The following is a 19,862-nucleotide window of genomic DNA, read 5'->3' as shown; positions in this document are numbered from 1 at the left end:
ATGTGGCACGTCATGCTATGGCATGTTCTGTACTGCCCTGTCATAGGACACCGTGCATGCACGGGGCAGGTGAACTGACCACAGACAGGTGTGGGTCCGCGTCAGCGCTCACCTGTGGGATGCACAGGCAGAAAGGGTCTGTAGAAGGTTTATTCTAACCCCGGTTCTCAGCCCGGGCGTCTCTTATGAAGCCAGACACCACGCTCAGCCGCCTGACACCACCCCCACCTCAGCCCCCCCCCCTTTGACAGTTTTATTATTCTCTGAAAACTGATAAATATTCAAATACCTCTACAGTGGGTACTTTTTCAAGTGCGCACTGCTATAAAACCAGCCTCCCGGGGAAACGTCCCGTGCCCTGTCCGGCCTGGTGGGGGTGCCCTGGTGGGGGTGCCTGACCGTGCCTCTCCCGTGCAGTGTGGAGGGAGCAGTGTCGGATTGGTAACCGGGGCATTCGGGCAATGCCTGAGGGGCCGGGGTCCGAGGTCCAGCCGAGGGCTGCTTTTGAGCAGCCTGGGGGTCGATTTGGGCGGTGTCTCTGTTGTTCGACTATCCCGCCAGCGGCCCAGTGGGTGTCTGAGTGGCCTTTCTGGAGGGAGATGGGCACTCATTATCTCCTGAATGGCAGCAACAGGTAGAGGTGCCTCCCATTAATGTAGGCATACAGAGCGGGGCAGGGGACCTGAGCAGAAGTGGCCTCACTTGTTTTCAGGTGTGCTTCACTAGGGTAAATTGATGCGTGCATTTTTTTGTTACCCCAGCCCCCTTTTATGTAAAATTACGCTGAAAGCAGTGATTTGAGGGAAGGCATTATGCAAATGTAGGCCGATTTTTTTATGCGTGCCCAGGACGATTTTTAATCCCAATCCAACCCTGGAGGGGGGCATCGGTGCCTCTCCCGTGCAGTGTGGAGGGAGGCATCACTGTCTGCACGCTGCCTATTCTCATAGTTGCGAGGTCGCGTAACTAACAGCAGTTATTGCTCGCGGATGCGTTTAATACCGCTTAGTTACTACCGGGGCTCCTGCTGCATTTCACCTTTGAACTCTGTGCAGCGCGCTGGTGCAGTCTCTAGGCAGCCGCTGCGCTTCATGAAAGCATGCCGCATAACACCGCACTGTATGGAAGCATGCCGCATAACACCGCACTGTATTGAAGCATGCCGCATAACAACGCACTGTATGGAAGCATGCCGCATAACACCGCACCGTGGCTATGCCGCATAACACCGCACTGTATGGAAGCATGCCGCATAACACCGCACCCATGCCGCAAAACTCCGCACTGTGCCCATGGAAGCATGCCGCAAAACTCGGCACTGAACTAGCAGCTTGCTATGTCACACTGAGGCGCTACCTATGTCCCTCACGCAGTGGCACGCCCCGGATCCCCCCTACAGCGTACACATGTTTGTGGCTAAGGCCACATTTGCACTCAATGTATTCTTAAGGTTCTCGGGAAACCCGAGCAAAACATATTTCGGGGGGGCGGACGAAATTGAATTGTATTACCCATTCACTGCTGTGATTTTTCCACATTTTGCTAACAATAGTTATGTATGTTACTCTGTAAAATGGTCAGACAAAAACAGTTGAACTGTGACTTGTTTGGAGCCCCAGAAATCATTAGGATGACGGTGTGGGGGGGTGTAGGAGGGGTATTAGAGCTGGGCTCGAGCGAGGTACTGGTGGCTAGAGAAGGAGAGAGGTCTAGACAGACAAGCAGAATAGACAGACGTTAAACAGAGCGGAGGTTCACTCTGCAGAGGGCTCCTTGGCGGGCGGGCGCCCTGTGCCATTGCCCGCACTCCCCGGCCTTAAAACGCAGGGCTGGACCCAGAAGAGGCGGCACTTTGCTGGCCACATGCGCCACACCTCGGGTTGGCTTTCGGTGCCAGCTTGAGTGATGCCCTCTCAGCAGTGTGCGCCAGGCCAACAGTGCCAAGTTATGGCGTATAGACACCCACCCACTAGTGTGCGCAGTGTGTTGTGTGTGAGGGTCTCCCCACGTCGGGGGGTGTTTGCTGTCGGGCGCGGAGTGTATAGTGAGGAATGTCCGACCTAATCAAGGCGAACCAGGCCGGAGACCGCACCCACACTGTGCCATCCGTCAGGTACCGCACAAGACTGAACTATGCTGTGCCATGCCATATCACACCCCACTCAGACCTATGCGGTGCCATGCCACATAACAACCCCACTCAATGCCGCACCACACTGAACTATGCTGTGCCATATCACACCGCCACTCAGCCCGCACCACACTGAACTATGTTTCCATTATACAACTTTAATGCACTTTTCAAAGTTTCGAGCGTCTGAAAGAAGGAGCCACACTTATCTAAAACAAAAGAAAACGATTATTTGGGAGGTGAATTAAGACCGACATACGTTTCACTGGTCACCGAGATTTCTTGGATATATAGAGCCTAGAAGCAGCCATCGGTGCTTTACACGCAGTCCTTGCCGCCCCAAGGACAGTGGTCGGGGCCGTGTCTGAGCGCATTCCACAGAGAGGAGCCTGGCACGTCCGCAGACCAGGGGGGGGGGTGCACCGCCAGCCGTGCGTGCACATACACGCACGACCCCTCCCCCACCCCGCTACCCTCCGGGCCCCCTTCACAGCGGGGCTGCTCTCCTAGTCCAGAGGCAACTCTGCAGTGGGTGCGCTTGAAAGGGTCGGCGGCTGTGGAACCAGACGGGCTCGTTTTAATCCCGGCTTTACCAGACAATAATGTGTGAGCCCAGGCAAATAAAGCCATCCACCGGTGACCCCGTCCTCGTGCCCAGAAGCATCCACAAATGCTGCGCACACCAACACGAAGCGCTTGTTGGTGATAAAGCGAGTGCACCGTTGAGCCTGGATGCGCCTAGAAACGAACGGCTCCATGGTGCTACTATTACACAAGTTTCCAGGTGTGGGGTTAAGTTACTGTGCATTCAATAAACAACACGCGTTGCAGGGGTTTTCTACTCTAAAAAATTTAAACCAGGGACACCTCGATATAATCAGTAAAGAACTGTAAAAACAAATTCCTGGCATCCATACGGTGCATTGTGTGATCTTGCACTGTTACTGTTTTATTAATCTTTCCTTTTTTTCTGTGATATCTTCAGCGGTCGGTTGTTTGGGGTATTCTGCTCGGCTTTCCTGGAGCTGCCTTCGGCGAAACGCAGCGCTTTATAGACAATAATACAGACAAATATGTAAAAGTTTTAAAATGAAAGCAACATCGTATCTCTGACCCGGACCCTTGTGCAACCCACAGACTGTGTGGTCGGTGCTGTCAGAGTGCCGAACCATCACAAAGGAGATGTCGACATCTATATGATTCAACTGTGTGTTGCTGTTTGGTATAGCGCCAACAATGTGCCTTTCAGACACTTTCAGAGCGCACGATGTTCCAGAGCAGAAGAGCAGAGTGCACTCTCGTGTTTTCCAACAGATGCACATAAATATTACTAGACTACTGGTTCGTATTTTGTAGCGCGTCAACGTGGTGCCTTCAAGGCACATCAGAATATTTTGAGACTCTAGAGTGATAGAGGGAGCTAGGCTCGCCATGCTGTATTCATACCCAGTAAAAGACACTGGTGTTTTGCGTAGCGCCAACACGCTGACTTCCAGGCACTTCAGTGCGCTTAGATAGCCTGCAACGAGTGATGAAACGCTAGGTACGTACCACGATCTCGCTTGCGAAGCAGAGACACATTTCTTTGGTTATGTGTGTATTTATGACGTATTCATTGGTATTCCGTGTAGTGCCGACATGTTGCGCCTATACACTTTATAGCGGTTCAAATGGAGGGAAGATAGCGCCAGGCTCGTGCTAATCTAGATGGTAAAGAGACATGTTTGTATTTTTGTATGTATTGGAGCTTGATATAGCTCCTTTACTCCACTTAGGGAGTCTGGAGAGGCGAGGGGTGAGCACCACTGTAAGTTCCATGCCCACCAGCTGGCACACAGCTGCTGCCATGTGCTCGTGAAGCCAGCCCTCCCAGGACAGACACCGCACCAGGGACCCGTGCACACGATCACACGCCGCTTCACGCACGCAAGCACACACGGTCTGAGCACCACCACCGGAGACAGCAGGGACCGCAGCCTGCAGCAAGGGACACGTGTCTGTCTGTCCTTCCTCCGCAGTGAACGCGCGCACCTGCTGCCCGCCTGCCAAGTTCACTGCGCTCCTGCAGCCAGAAGCAGGCACAGTCTTCTGTCCGCTAAACACGGGGCGGGCGAGGTTTAAGCCCCCTATCTGTTGCAGATCAGTAAACCCTGGTAGTGCGTACGAAAATGACTTGCCCAAGATCACACAGGTTGGTCAATGAAGTAAACACCTGCTGCTGGGATCTATGTGCAAGCCACAGGTTCCAATCCAGCTGGACTGTCCCAGCCTCGCGCCTCTCCGCAGGACATAGGCTTAGTAAACCGTGTACTCCGAATCAAATGCTACATGAAAACGCATAGTATGTGAGTATATTGGAACGTATGGCCTGTAAACAAATACCCACCCACTAAGACGCCCCCACTGTTGATGCAGCGTTCCCCCAGCTGGCGGTGCGGGGACTGTGAGCAGCACATCTCTGTTTACCTTCAAAAATAACACCTGCCCCAGAATTGTTTTTTTCCCCACAAACCCGGAATGTTTGCATCTGCACAGGTCAGAGGCTGACATCTGCCTGAACACGTCGCGCATTCTTTTACGTGACTTCTAAGCACTCATCTTTTTTTAGGTTTAGCAGAGTGATGCATGCTACATTTCGGTTAAGCCACTGGCACATAACGCATCTCGATCAGCATAGCGCCGATCGCGGTTTGGAGACAACTTCGATGCGCTAGAAATAATAAAACAGGAAGAAACACTGTATACTGTAGAGCAGATACTATTAAGATTATTCAGTTGTTTGAAAGGCAGCGAGTGAGGCAGGGTCGAGCCGATTCGCCGTAGATGAACCACCTGCTGTTACAATTAGCGCTTTGCAACAGGCGCTGAAGCTAAGGAGCTATACTAAGTAACTGACTTGGAGATCCAGCGGGGGCTCGGCACCTGTAATGCCTCAGCTCCTGCCCCGACCCTGGACCAGAAGTGCCCCCTGCACCCTCGCCACGAGGACGAGGCCCCCCAGGCACTGGACCAGCGCTTGCCTCATCTGCCGCCCTGGGCCAGAGGCGCCCCCTGCACACTCACCACGAGGATGAGGGTCCCCCATGCACTGGGCCAGCGCCTGCCTCATCTGCCGCCCTGGGCCAGAGGCGCCCCCTGCACACTCACCACGAGGATGAGGGTCCCCCATGCACTGGGCCAGCGCCTGCCTCATCTGCCGCCCTGGGCCAGAGGCGCCCCCTGCACACTCACCACGAGGATGAGGGTCCCCAGGCACTCGGCCAGCGCCTGCCTCATCAGCTTGCTTCGGATCCGCAGCATGTCCCCGATCTTGTTCACAAGTTCCTTTTGGCGCCCCATCTTCCTTGGATGTACCCCTGGCTCCTGGGTGCTGCTGGGTGCTTCAAGCGCTCGAGCTGCGGTCCACATGCCGCTCTGTCCGCCCCAAGGGTGCTTATAACTAAGTGCCGATAGGATGAAGTGCCCTCCCCTCGGTAGCCACGCCCACGGGGCGCTGCACCTCACCCTCCACGGGGCGGGTGGCCGAGAGGCGCTGCGCGGCCGCTGCCACCAGCTAGGCGCTCTGTCTGTCACTAATGTTTACACACGATGAACCGACGGCGGTGGCTGCGGCCAGCACCCGGGCCCCGTGTGACGCGGGGCACACGGGCCCGGCCATTCATCGCTGTCAAGGTTGTAATGTTGTGAACCGCGGGTTAGCGCAGCTCAGCTAACGTACGCACACGCGGGCGCACGGGAGATAAATAAAGAGGGCGTGGCCGGATCGTCAGTCCGGGCCACGCGGTGAATAGCTGGTGTCCCGAGTATCTGTGCAGCCGCGGCGCCCATGGCATGCTGCGCACGCGGCCACAGGGGCTCAAGGGCTCTACAAAGGTACACCACGTGCTGCCAATAACCACACACACACACACACTACTCGCAATGATGCACGCCTGCTCCAAGGAAACACATTCACCTGCCTGCTCAGGAAGAACACCTTCTATGCCTGCTCCAGAAAAACAACTTTATATGCCTGACTCAGGGAAATAACTTCATATGCCTGCTCCAGGGAAACAACGTCACATGCCTGCTCTAGGAAAACAACTTCGTATGCCTGCTCCAGGGAAACAACTTCACATGCCTACTCCAGGAAAACAACTTCACATGCCTACTCCAGGAAAACAACTTTATATGCCTGCTCTAGAGAAACAACTTCATATGCCTACTCCAGGGAAACAACTTCATATGGCTGCTCCAGGGAAACAACTTCACATGCCTACTCCAGGGAAACAGAACTTCACATGCCTGCTCCAGAGAAACAACTTCATATGCCTACTCCAGGGAAATAACTTTATATGCCTGCTCCAGGGAAACAACTTCACATGCCTGAAAAACAACTAAATATGCCTGCTCCAGGAAAGCGTCATCATGTGCCTGCTCCAGAAAACAAACTTCGCATGCTCATTACCGGCACACCTACATGTCTAGTCATGAAAAATACCTTTACATACCTGCTCGTAGTAAGCACCTTTAGGTGCCTGTCCCTGGAAAATCTACATGCCTGCTTATGGAAAATAATATTATACACACGCTTCTCATAAAGACGTGAGCCTGCTCCAGGGAAACAACTATAGATGACTGCACTAACTGGCAGCGTTACATGTCTACTGCAAAAGTACACACCTGATTCTGGAAAGTAACTGTCCCTTCATGATCCAAGCAAGCAAGCTTATATGTTTGCTACTACTAAATATACATGTCTGCTCATGGGCAATAGATTTACCTGCAACAGGCAAAGCAACATCATATGCTTTTTACCGAGGAGTATTGATTTGTTTCTGATCATGTAAAATAACTTTATTTGCCAGTTCCTGGTTAACTTGCATGCCTGCTCATAGAATACAACTTTACATGCTTGCTCATGCATTCCGGCTCCTGAGAATTAGTTTTACATGCCTGCTCCTGGTTAACTTGCATACCTGCTCATGGAAAACAACTTTGCATGCTTGCTCTTGGTTAACTTGCAAGCCTGCTCATGGAAAGTAACGTTACATGCCTGCTCTTGGTTAATATGCATGCCTGCTCATGGAAAATAACATTACATGCCTTCTTCTGGTTAATATGCATGTCTGCTCATGAAAAATGACTTTGCACACTTATTGCTGGCAATGATATGTTCCTGTTCCAGGAAAACAATTTTAAATGCTTGTTCCTAGTAAACAATTTTACATGCCTATTACTGGAAAATCTACATGTATATGGAAATAACTTTTAGAAACATACTTCGAGCAAAGACAGGCTGGAGAAGGCGGGGGTTGTGGGCCTGGCCTTGGAATGGTTTTGCTCCTTTTTATCTGACAGGTAATTCCAGGTTTTGGCCCCCCCTTCCTCTCACAAGCCCATGTCATCAAGCAGGGGGTTCCCCAAGGCTCGGCCTTAAGCCCCGTGTTGTTCAACCTTTATGTTCAACCCCTGGCGGTGGTGGTGATGGATCATGGCTTGACCATGATCTCGTACGCCGATGATACGCAACTAGTGGTGGCCCTCTCCGATGACCATGTTCTGGGTGCTGTATGATTCCGGGATGTCCTAGCAGCAGTTGCACATTGGATGACGGTAAACTGCCTGCAACTCAATGCCAACAAATCAGAAGTCCTGCTGTTGGGGAAGGATAAAGGGCTGTGGAGCAAGCACTGTTGGCCGACTTCTCTGGGGACTGCCCTCAACCCTAAGTCGGCAGTAAAAAATGTAGGTATCTGGTTTGACTCCACTCTTGGGTTCCAGGAACACACAAAGAAGATCACCGGTACTTGCTTCAGACTTCTGCAGGTCTGAGGCCCCTACTGGACTTCTTTGATCCTTCTACTCGACAGTTGATAGTCCAGGCGACCATCCTATCTAGATTAGATTATGTCAACTCATTGATGTTAGGCGCCAATGAGGCTGAAGTTACTCGCTTGCTGCAAGTACAGAACGCGGCCGCTCGAGTCCTGCTGAGGCTCCCTAGGACCAGCTCTGCGTCAGGTGCCTTACGGCGCTTTCACTGGCTACCCATGCCCCAAAGGATTCAATTTAAAATGCTATGCCTTTCGTTCAAGACTCTAAATCTGTCTCCCCCTGAGATCCTGTCAAATCTGCTAGTTCCCTATGTCCCTACTCGCCAACTACGCTCGTCAAAGTTATCCCTTCGCAGCCGTTCCCCGTGTGAAACGCCTCAGAGCGGGGGGCAAGTCATTTCGTTATCTGGCCGCTAGACTATGGAATTCTCTTGCTGCTCAGATCCGGCATTTAGATCGCCTGCTGTCCTTCCGCAAGACAATCAAGACCTACCTATTCCATACGATCTAGCCCTTGCTCTCCATTGGCACTCCTGCAAGCGCCGGGACGTCACTTCATTGAGACAGCTGTGCGCTATATAAAATTACCTAACAATAACAATAACAATAAGTTCCCATATCAGCAAAATAATATTACACGCAGCTGTATATGCCCTCTCCTGACAAACATACATGCCTACTCACGGAAAATAAACTTACATTCCTACTCCTGGCAAAGATACACATCTGCTCTTGGAAAATTCTTTTCTTTTCCTGCTCCTTGCAAGCAACTTTATATGCCCACTACTAGAAAACATGTGTGCATGGGTAGAGAAAAAATGTAAACTCCTACTCCTACCCAATGTATGTGCCTGCTTCTGGAATATATTTTTGCAATTTAAATATTAATTTGTGCTTTCTCATAGCAAATATACTTGTCTGTTTCTGGACTATAAATTAAATGCATACTGCTGTGCAAGATACATGCCAGCTTTAAAAAAATTACTTTACATTCCTATACCTGGCAAATGACTAAAAGAGCCCCGCCCAGTGCCCAGGACCTACTTATGGAGGCCGTCACGCAGCAGCTCAGTGGACATGCACCGCCGGCATGCCAAAAGCAAGACCATCTGTGCCATCCAAGCCTGGACATCGCCAAGCCCTTGGATAATTGGCCCTGCCGCCCTAAGCAGCTACATTGTTGCAGACCTGGGTGGTTTTTTACTTGATCTCATATTTCACTCCAAACAACATGTTTCTGACTGAGACCTGGCTGAACCCCGCAGCCGCTCCAGACATCGTCATAGCCACCATGAAGGATACAATGTAACATACCAGGACCGAACCAAAAAGTACAGAGGTAGAATTACCATCATCTACAGAGACACCATCTGCTGCACAACCTCCCCAGAAGACTCGACCTCGGCAATGGAGCACCCCAACTTCTAACTCCACAAAGACGGAAAAAGCACCGTCAGAGGCCCCTTTGCCTACAGACCTCCTGAACCACACCCCACTTTATGCAACGCCATCCCTGAACTCATCGCCCTGATCGCCATAGACTCCAAACACTACATCTTCCTAGGATTCTCAACTTCCACCTCCATGACCACAGCACCACCAACACAATCAACCTCCTGAAAAGCATGAGCAACATCATCCGCAAGCAACTTGTCACTGACCCTACCCACATCACAGGACACTCCCATCCTCACGTCCAGTGACAGAGTCAAGTACAACCGCGCCACACGGCTCACCTGGACCGGCCAATGCTACGTCCACTTCACCATGGCAGGACGTACCAACACTGGCACCATGCCCCCAACTCCACTCGCAGAGACTGGACAAAGTTTTCAGAAGACTAGTGCATCAACGCTCTCAACTCCCACAGCACAGGCACAACATCCGACCCAGAGCAGTCTGCAAAGAATTTTCCCAGTGGATCACATACTGCACTGACACAATTGCCCCCGGCAAAGCCAGCCAAGTCCAAAGGACCCCTCAGAAGAGCCAATTGGTTTACAGCAGAACTGAAATCCACCAAACGCAACAGCCGTCAACTAGAAAGGAAGTGGCGCTCCAGCAAAGAAAAAGGAATGCACTCAGCCAGTCTCACCGCCTACGGAAAGAATCAAAGAAGAACGTGCTAGCAGACTGCATAAAAGCCAGCACAAACACAGCAAGGAGCTCTTCGCCACCGTGAAGTAGTTTTCCAACCCTGCAGCCATGTAAACAAAATCACGCCCTCACATGAACTGTGTGACACCCTGGCGGGCTTCTTACATTGCAATATCTCAGTCATCTACAAAAACTTTGACTCCCAACCCTGCCACCGACATCATCAGCCTGCAACTCACCGAACACATGGGACACAACAACCTCATGGACCCCTCTCAATCCAGATTCCGAGCCAACCACAGTACAGACACAGTCCTGATCACATCCACAGATGATATCAGGACCCAGTGGACCACAGTGAAACGGCAGCCCTATCAGCCACCTTCCTTTGACAACATCTCCCATCACACCTGGTGAACAGATTCCCCCACATCGGAATCCAGGGAGGCGCCCGCAAATGGATCGCCTCATACCTCACTGGAAGAACCCAGAGAATTCATCTCCCACCGTTCACCTCGGAATCCAGGAAGATCATCAGCAGGATCCCCCAAGGATCATGAATGAATGAATATGGTATTTATAAAACCCTTGGTCACTCAACAGGAGCATCCTTGCGCCAGCCCATCAACACCAATACTAGAAGGGAAATAATAGCCAGACTAGTCAACAACAGAGGAGCATGCGCATCCAAACCCGCTATATTAAAGACTGGCACAGAGTGTCTGGCATCAGCAAGAGCCAGGTCTTCAGAGACGTTTTGAAACAGGCTTCATTCTCTATTAACAAAAGCGAGACTGGAAATTGATTTCAGGCTTTGACACCCAAGGCCATAAATGATTTGCCTCCTCGGTATTTAAGCCTCATCATCCCTCAGTCCCACCCTCTTCAACACGTACATGACCCCCCTGGCCAACACACCAACAACACCCAGCTCATCCTCTCACTGTCAGAAGACCCCTGCACCACTAGAGCCATCTTCCACAGACGTATGATGAACGTCGCTGACTGGATGAAGGACAACAGTCTGAAGCTGAACACAAACAAGACAGAAGTCCTCATCTATGGGAACAACAGCTCGTCATGGAATGACGCATGGTGGCCTGTGGAACTCGGCCCACCACGACCTGACCGACCACGCCTGCAACCTCGGCATCATCTTGGACAGCAAGCTGTCCATGAAGCAATAGGTTAACGCTAACTTATCCGCCTGCCCCCACACCCTGCTCATGCTCAACAAGATCTTGAGGTGACTTCCAGTTGACACTAGAAGGACATTCACGCAGGCCCTCATCAACAGCAGCTGGGCTCTGGGGACACACTATGTAGGAAATGATTGCATCACAAAGTGTCAAGGAGAAGGGGGACAGGGAGCTAATAGTAGAAACAGAAGGTCCAGTACCCACGCTCCCAAAAAGACAAACGTATTACTCACTTGGGGGTAGCTGTTCCTAATGAGAAGAGGATAGATCAATCTATTATGGTTGGGAAGGTGTGAATCTCCCAGGAAGGTTGGATATGGAAACAAACGGGGGAACTGCTCCTTTTGGAATTAGTGCCCTCACACACCCTTGCGAGTGTCATGCTTCATCATCGGGCGTTGCTCCTCGTGGGGGTGGCGCTGCTGTCCCCCACGGGCCCCGCAAGAGGGCTCTTTAGCGGAGAACTTTTGAGGAGACGCCGCAGTGGTGCATGTGGGTCTAAAAAAGTGAAAGGGTGGGAGACAGGCGACATGAAGAACCCTGGAAGTGAAGTCCCTTTAGCCCCTCCCCACCGAAAGGCCAGAGCAATATAAGAGCATGGGGGGGGCGTCCTATGATGAACCCGAGTCCTAATGCCGCGCCCCTCTAAGGCGGTGTAGGGCTCTGGTCATAGGTGGATGAAAAATGTAAATGGCACAAATCAGACCAATGGATGGAGAGGGCTGTCTGAAAGTCACTGTCTGTAAATATGTTGTACAGAAAATGTTAATACAATCAAAAGGTATTAGCCTTCCAACCCTGGCACTGCAGTGTAAGTGAGTGTGCATATGTAATCAGATAAAACGCTGTCTCTCGCGGTTTTAGAGAGGCCATGACTGAAGTGGGTTCTCCTTTGGCTCCGTGCTGTATGCTATGGAGGCGGAAGTAAAGTGTGAATGGCATTCAAATATACCAATGGACGAAGAGGGCTGCCTATGCATTTTTTAATTTATGATCTTTTTTAAATACTCGCCTGGAGAGACAACTAAAGCTACCTCTAGGCCAAACTTAGAAGTAAAGATGTTATCCTGAAAAAGGATGCAATTCCCTCTTCTCATAAACCAACCAGAGCGCATAAATTCTCAAAAGAGAAATACTTCAAACAAGTATGTGCGGTTAATACATAAATTACAGCACAGATGTCGCGGTAGATTACACATGTTGCATTGTAGCGCTCTGATAACATTTCAGCGCGCACAGGCGCTAAGATTCTAACTTCCCTCGCAGGCCCGTTGCCTGGGCAGCTCCCTGCTTGCAGCCCGGCTGCTGGGTGCGTCAGCTGCACATTTCTCTGTTCCTTCCACGGGCATCTGTCTGTCCTGACGACCTGCAGCGCCTGGCTGCTTCCAGCGGTGCCACCCGGGGGTGTGTGCACGAGCCGACGGAAATATGGATCCTGCCTGCATGCGCCTGGGTGTGTAGCACACACAGGAGTTGGGAGGGGTTAGCAGTCATTCCCTGCTTGTCGCTTCTCCCGGCCTCTTCCTTCCAGCCTGCCCGGGAAACTAGGGGCGCCAACTCCGACGCCCACCCGCTGCTTGTTTAGCACATTTGTGGCACATCACAAAAGAGAGGCACCGTGCCCATGGGCTTGGGTGGGAAAGGCTCGATCTTTCTTTGGTGAAGGCCCAGCTTCGATCCCGTCCGTGCCAATGTGCCTCTGGTACGTGGTGCCAAGGTGAGTCACACTGATACCCACACAATGGAATATAAGGCGCCTTCCAGTTCTGCCACAGTTCTGCCAGGCACTGTCGGCCGGATGTGTTTGTTGCCAAGTGGTACAAAGAGGCTGTAAAACTCCTGGGTTCCTCAGAATGAATGGGCACACAGACCAGGCCGCTCGTGCCAAGTCCGGGAAATACGGTCTCTATTGCATGGGGCTGTTTGAAAGCGGTGGAAGGAGGTCTCTGCCTTCACCTAAGAGCAGGACCGACCCCCTGTTACCACACTCACACCCGAGTTGTTAGTGACGCCATGAAATGGGCGAGCGTGGCGCAGACCTGTCAGCTCACATGGTGCCACCATGTCTCAGACAATTTCATCTCCCTTCACACGGTCACCCTGCGAGGATCCGAATTCACACGGTGGCAGGGAAGACGAGCTGGAAACCACTGCACACGCGTGCTTTCCAGCTAGTCTTTGGAGGTTGTAAGCAGCCGATGTCCATTAACGGCTGTGAAAACACCCCAGAAAATCGGCGATAGCATTAACAATACTTTGTTGTTCTTTTTTTTTTTGGACGGGATAAGAGAGAATTGGAGGAGGTTGAAGTGCCTCTGAGGTAGCTTTCATCATGAGGCCCATCCCCTCCTCACATGATTACATTTATTTATAAGTCGTACGTCTGTGATTGACGCATACACAGGAAAAGTCTCCAGAACGCACAGGCTTTCAGTGGGACGAAAACAAGTGGGCAGTCTCTTAGAGGGGCATGGCCTAGGAAGCATAACTCTTCTTACTAAAAGGTGTGGCCAATGTATATGAGTGTGATTTAAAACAGGCAATCTAAAATCATGCCCTTCCTATAGCTTGCCACCTGACAAGTATTTTGCTGCCTTCCTCTAAGCTTCCTGTCATTGCATCCAGACATATCACACAATAATGGACGTGCATCTAAAACAAGCTAGACCTATTGGCTTTGCCAGTGCTTATTAACAATAACTGTATAATAGGTAATCGCCATGAATTTGTTGGGAATAATTGGAATTGAAAATATTTAAATTCTGAAAATATAAACTGTGAATTAAATATTACTGACATCTATGGAAGTGGTGATTGAGTGTGTCAGTTACTAAAGTTATCCCCTTCTCATATACATTTTTTTTAATTCTCCATCTGCATATCTCTCACCTCATGTATTTCCCCTTCAGCATCCTTTTCTCTCTCCTCTACATGTAATTCTTTGCGACAGACAGAAGCCACTCACCTATAAGCAAGGGATTTTCTTTAGCTTTTGCCCTGGTAGTACTTTAGGGGCATATGTAGGTAGCTGTTTGCGATTCGCAAACCCTGAAATTCAGCGAATTTCGGCGTTTGCGAATCGCAAACAGCGTTTTGATATGTAGGTGCCACTTGGGAAAATAAGGAATTGCAAAAATTGCGATTTCTTATTTTGCTTATAGCATTTAAGGAATCGCAATTTTGCGATTCCTTAAATGCTATGTAGGGGTGCTTTAAAAATAGCGATTTTTGCATAAGGAATTGAAAAATACCACCTACTTCAAGTAGATGGTATTTTGCGATTTCCTTCAAAAGTGCATTTTAAAAAAAAATTCAAAGTGCCATGTGGCGCACAGACATGCCCTTAGGGCATGTATGTGCGTCACATGTACTTACAGGCACATTCCAGGGGTGCAACAGGTGTCCTTTGGACACCCTGGCACCCTTGGAATTGGTATTCTCAAATTGCGATTTTCACACAGAAAATCGCAATTTGAGAATGTATCCCCATTCATTCCTACGGGCCTTTTGGCCCATAGGAATGAATGGGACAATCATTCCTTAATTGCGATTTGCAATTTGCTAATCGCAAATAAGGAATGTTAGAGATTCGCAAAAAAATAGCGAATTTTTACCTACATTCCATTTTGCTATTCTCAAATAGCGATTCCTTAAAAATCGATATTTGGGAATCGCAAAATGGAAATTACCTACATATGCCCCTTAGACAGCTGTGTGCCTGCTTCTCACACTTTTGCATGTATTCATCTCCTTGCTCTGTGAACTCAGCAGAAAGGTCAGGGATTGGTTGAGAATATATTCTGAATACTTTTAGGTCCCACTGACAGGGACTGGTGGCTCGGTGGACTAATGCATCCTCTGTGAGGTCCTTTGTTTGAACTAATTTATTTATTTATTTATATTTGTGTTTTATAGAGCGCGAACTTGACCTGTGAGGGTATCAGAGCGCTTTACATGGTATACAGTGATACAAAAAAAGTTTAAAGTGCAGACACATACAAGATCAACATGTAGGGTTACAATCACTAAGAAAGTTTGTAATAGCACAAGGACCCATATGATCTTGGTGTGAGGAGTTGGTGATCTGGGAAAGCGGTAGTCTTGGATTAGTCAGGCAATGCGGTGGTTGTGAGTAGGCCTTGGACGAGGAATTTACCCATGAGAAAGGTTTTGGCCTCGTTTTTGAAACGTGCTAGAGAAGGGATTCTTCTGATGGCAGGTGGGAGAGAGTTCCAAATTCTTGGTGCTGCTCCGGTGAACACCCTGTTGTAGGTTTTATTTTTCCGAAAGGAGGCGGGTTGGAGTAGGAGGTTTCTAGCGGACCGGGAGTTCCTGCTTCCTCCAGATATCACTAATTTCTGAGCCAGATAGGCGGGGGAGTTTGTGTATAGGGCCTTGTGTGTAATGCATGCAAGTTTCAGCTGAATTCTGGCCTCTAGAGGGAGCCAGTTCAGTGCTTTCATGTGTGGCAAAATGTGATCGAACTTCCTGGTGCCTGTAAGTAGCCTGGCGGCCGCGTTGAGGCAGGCTTTTAAAGGCGCTGAGGAGATCGTCCAGCCAGCCTTGTTCCCCTCACTCTACCACATTTGTCCCCCATAGCGGACTGTGTTATCACCAGCTCTGACTCCCTACCACCAAGCTCCCCCTCATCCCTCCTTACGGTCTCCCCCACCCTACTCCCCATAGCCTCACGTTCCCCCCTCTCTGGCTCACCCAATCTTCCATCCAGCCCTGTTACCCCCTCCCCCTCATCCCTCCTTACGGTCTCCCCCACCCTACTCCCCATAGCCTCACGTCCCCCACCTCTCTGGCTCACCCAATCTTCCATCCAGCCCCGTTACCCTCACCCAACCGCAACTGTCCCCCTTAATTGACCACGTTATCACCAGCTCTGACTCCATACACCCAATCTCCCCCTTTTCTCTCTTTACCGTCTCCCCCTCCTCCTCCATGATCCCTGAGGCTTTCTCTCAACCAATACTAACCACTCATACCCCTAACTGTATAAATTGCTCCGACCCTCTTATCTCACAATCACCCAACTTCTCTGCTTCTCTCTCACCCACCTTCACTAATGGCTCCCTCTCCCCCTTTCCCCCTCTTTCCCCTCCCCTCCCTCCTCCATCCCTGATCCCCAACCCTACTCCCCCTCTCCCACTTCCCTCAATCCCTCTTTCATCCCCAACTCCCTACACTACTTCCCCGCTCCCTCACCTCTCAATCCCCCAGTACCACCGCGATACCTCCGACTCCTGTATCGCCCACCCCTTGGATGCTATACATCCCCTCCCCCTCCGTGTCCTCACCCCCCATAATCCCACAGCAACTCTTACAACTCCCCCGCTGACCACTTCCTCTCACACACCCTTGCTCTCTCCTCCTATCCTCCTTAATACATCTACTTCCACATCCTGTTCTATCCCTCCCCTTCTTTTATCTAACGATCTTATTAAACCCAATTCCCCAACCTCTCCTATCCCCTTGATCCCTCCCCTCCCCACCATGAAAGATCAAACCCACCATAACCCCCTTCTCCCCCCCCCCCTGGTTACACCTCCCTTCCTCTACCTAATCCTAACACCTACTCTTCACCCCTCCCAAAAACGCTTGATCCACTCCACTCCTCTCTCCTTACACTATCACTCCTTAATATCGAACTTCTCCTCTCGTCCCTTGTTTTAGATCTCTCCTCCCTCAGATCTGAAGTCTCTCTCCTTACTAAAGCCCACTCTTCTGATCACACATGCACATCTGCCCCTTCATTTAAAAGCGCATCATCACTCATCAGCTCCCCTTTTACTTACCACAGCAACAATTCCCCTATTATTGACATCATCGAGCACTCTTCTCTTGTCGCCCTCCTCCCTTCAAACTCCCCGACTTCACCTAAACCCATGGAACCCGTTAATGCAACCCTACCCTATACGGATGCCTTGATTTCCTCTCCCCAACATTTTACAGACCCAACATCCTTGGAGATCAACTTATCCCTGAACCCTCCCATCTCCCCCTTTCCCCCACCGCCCTCCAGTCCCCAGTTCCCTTAGTCTACTATCCCTGTCCTCCTAGGAACGAGTCGTCTCCCCTTCACCCGACATCTCCTAGACCCCCTCAACAACTAACTTCTATCCTCCCTGATCCCAGTACGCAATCCCCAGACACCGCACCCCTCTGCTGCATTCTGATTAACTGCCGATACGCTTCCTGCCATGCGACTGATATTGCTGAAATCCTTCTTAATGAAAACATTGATATTGCATTCCTTACCGAAACCTGGCACAACCCCCACTCGACTTCTATCCTTGACCTGCTCATTCCTCCTGGCTATTCCATCATTAGAAAAGACAGAATAAAGCAAATTGGTGGAGGCCTTGCCCTAATTCATAAAAAGGAACTGAATCTCACACACATTCATTTACAGGACCCTTCTTCCTTTGAATACCTTTGTGTTGATCTTACTGCTACGGACTCCCCCACCATTCGGCTACATACTATCTATCACCCACCCGGTAATCCCATCCCTTTCAGCACTGAGCTGTCTGATCTTATCACTCAATCCTTGCTCACTCACTCCAAGAATCTCTTTCTTGGCAACTTTAACATTCACTGGAATAATAACGATGATCCTTCTGTCATCCTCCTTAAAGATATCATGGACATTACTGACCTGACACAACTCTGCCAATCCCCTACTGACTCTAAAGGCGCCACCCTTGATGCCATTATGACTAGCAAGGATCTGGCCTCTCTCTCAAAGATTCTTCCAGTAGACTGGTCTGATCATCACCTTATCTTCTTCACTATGAACTGCTCTATTCCCCTCCCCACTCTTACTGACACTTTACCCTTGAAACTTACTCGTAATCTTCACCTTATTCCCCCCGGTGAGTTGGAATCCTCTATCAAATCCCACTTTCTCCCCCCCCTTCGCACAGCACCAATGACCTAACTGAACATTACAATAATTCTATCCTTCAAGTGCTTGACCGAATTGCCCCAATCAAAATGAAACAGCAAAAAAAAATTCCTCCCAAATCCTGGTTTAATTCTGACCTTAATAACAAAAGACGGGCCCTCAGACAGTCAAAACGCTCTTGGAGGAATCATCCCTCCCCTGATAACCTGACACTCCTTAGACACGCCAGAGCCAATTACAAGAAACACATCTTCGCTGCAAAAGCTTCTTTCTTCCGCACACAACTTGACCAGTCTAAAAACCGGCCCAGAGAACTCTAGCATTATTAAAAAACAAACCTCCTTTGGCCCCCCAAAAATAACAGCCACTACCGAAAGATGTGAAGAAATCGCCAACTTCTTTTCTAACAAAGTCAACTCTATTGAATTATCCTTCTCTTCTCCACCTCTCCCATCCCAATCTACCATCAGCCAACAACACCCCCTAACATTCCTACCTCAACATGCACATCTGCCCCTCCGTGTCACAACCCCTCTAAACCCCCACCAACTCTACTCCACCCTGACCCTATCGCTAAAGACACCTTTACCAAAAACAATGCCTCCTGGACGGAATTTCAGCCAGTTTCTGAATCTACTGTCCTCAATATCATCTCTAAACTCAAACCATCTTCTCACACCAATGACCCTCGACCCGCCCAGTTTGTCCAGGAACTTAAACACATCATTGCCCCCATCTGGACAAATATCATCAATTCCTCCCTTGCCACGGGTTGCGTGCCAGCATCCCTTCAACTTGGTCAAATCTCTCCCATCCTTAAAAACCCCACCGCTGATCCTAATGACCTGAACAACATACGCCCTATCTCTAATCTTCCCTTCCTCTCCAAAGCCCTTGAAAAATGTGTACTCTTCCAGTTAGACAAACATATCACTTCCTTCAATCTCCTCGACGTTTTGCAATCTGGTTTTAGAAAAGGTTGCAGCACAGAAACTGCCATGCTCAGTATCACTGATGACATTCATCGCTCTCTTGACAAAGGTGAATCCTCCCTCCTTATCCTCCTCGACCTCTCTGCGGCATTCGACATTGTCCACCATCCCACCCTTCTAAATACTCTTAAAGGCCGCTTTGGGTTTGAGTGCATTGTTCACCAATGGTTCTCCTCTTATCTCCAAAACAGATCCCAACAAATTAAACTCAGTCACTGCCTATCCAAACCTCAATCTGTCTCACTTGGGGTCCCACAAGGCTCTATTTTTTCTCCTACCCTATTTAATCTATTCATGGAACCACTCACCCTCATCCTAAAACAAGCTAATATTAGTTACCACCTCTATGCGGACGACACACAACTATACTACAAGATCAAATCCCGCCATGACATCCTTCTACTCAATGATACCTTGAATAAAGTCCAAGCCTGGTTCCATCTCCAGTGGAGAAGTGTGGCTCAATGGTAGAAGAGGCAGGCCATGAAGCAGAGGTCAGACCCGGGACCAGGGTTCAATTCCCAACGCGGCAGGGTCTTGAGCCCAAAATGTCCACGGACTCGATAATTCTCGCTTCAGTGCCTGCTCGAATCACGGGTTCACACTCTGCAACTCCGGGCAGTAGCTTGCTTAATCTCCACTATGCCCCCCCGCGGCGGGATGCCTGGCTTTCACCTTGTGGGTGCCCAGTAGGGGTTATCTCACAGGGAA

At 50.0% G+C, this 19,862-nt stretch overlaps 1 protein-coding gene across 1 annotated transcript in view; it reads right to left on the bottom strand.

Moving 5' to 3' along the window:
- AQP3 (aquaporin 3 (Gill blood group)) overlaps positions 1-5,747 on the bottom strand; it is a 57,292-nt gene extending 51,545 nt beyond the window's left edge. Inside the window, exon 1 of the mRNA XM_078674726.1 lies at positions 5,363-5,747. Within this exon, the coding sequence (XP_078530852.1) occupies positions 5,363-5,539 (177 nt within the window). The 5' untranslated portion in view covers positions 5,540-5,747. The remainder of the gene's footprint in view (positions 1-5,362) is intronic.
- Positions 5,748-19,862: the final 14,115 nt, after the last annotated feature.

This window comes from Lissotriton helveticus, chromosome 2_1 (genome assembly GCF_964261635.1).
Source record: "Lissotriton helveticus chromosome 2_1, aLisHel1.1, whole genome shotgun sequence".
Taxonomy (NCBI): domain Eukaryota; kingdom Metazoa; phylum Chordata; class Amphibia; order Caudata; family Salamandridae; genus Lissotriton; species Lissotriton helveticus.
This window is presented reverse-complemented; position numbering and strand designations above follow the sequence as displayed.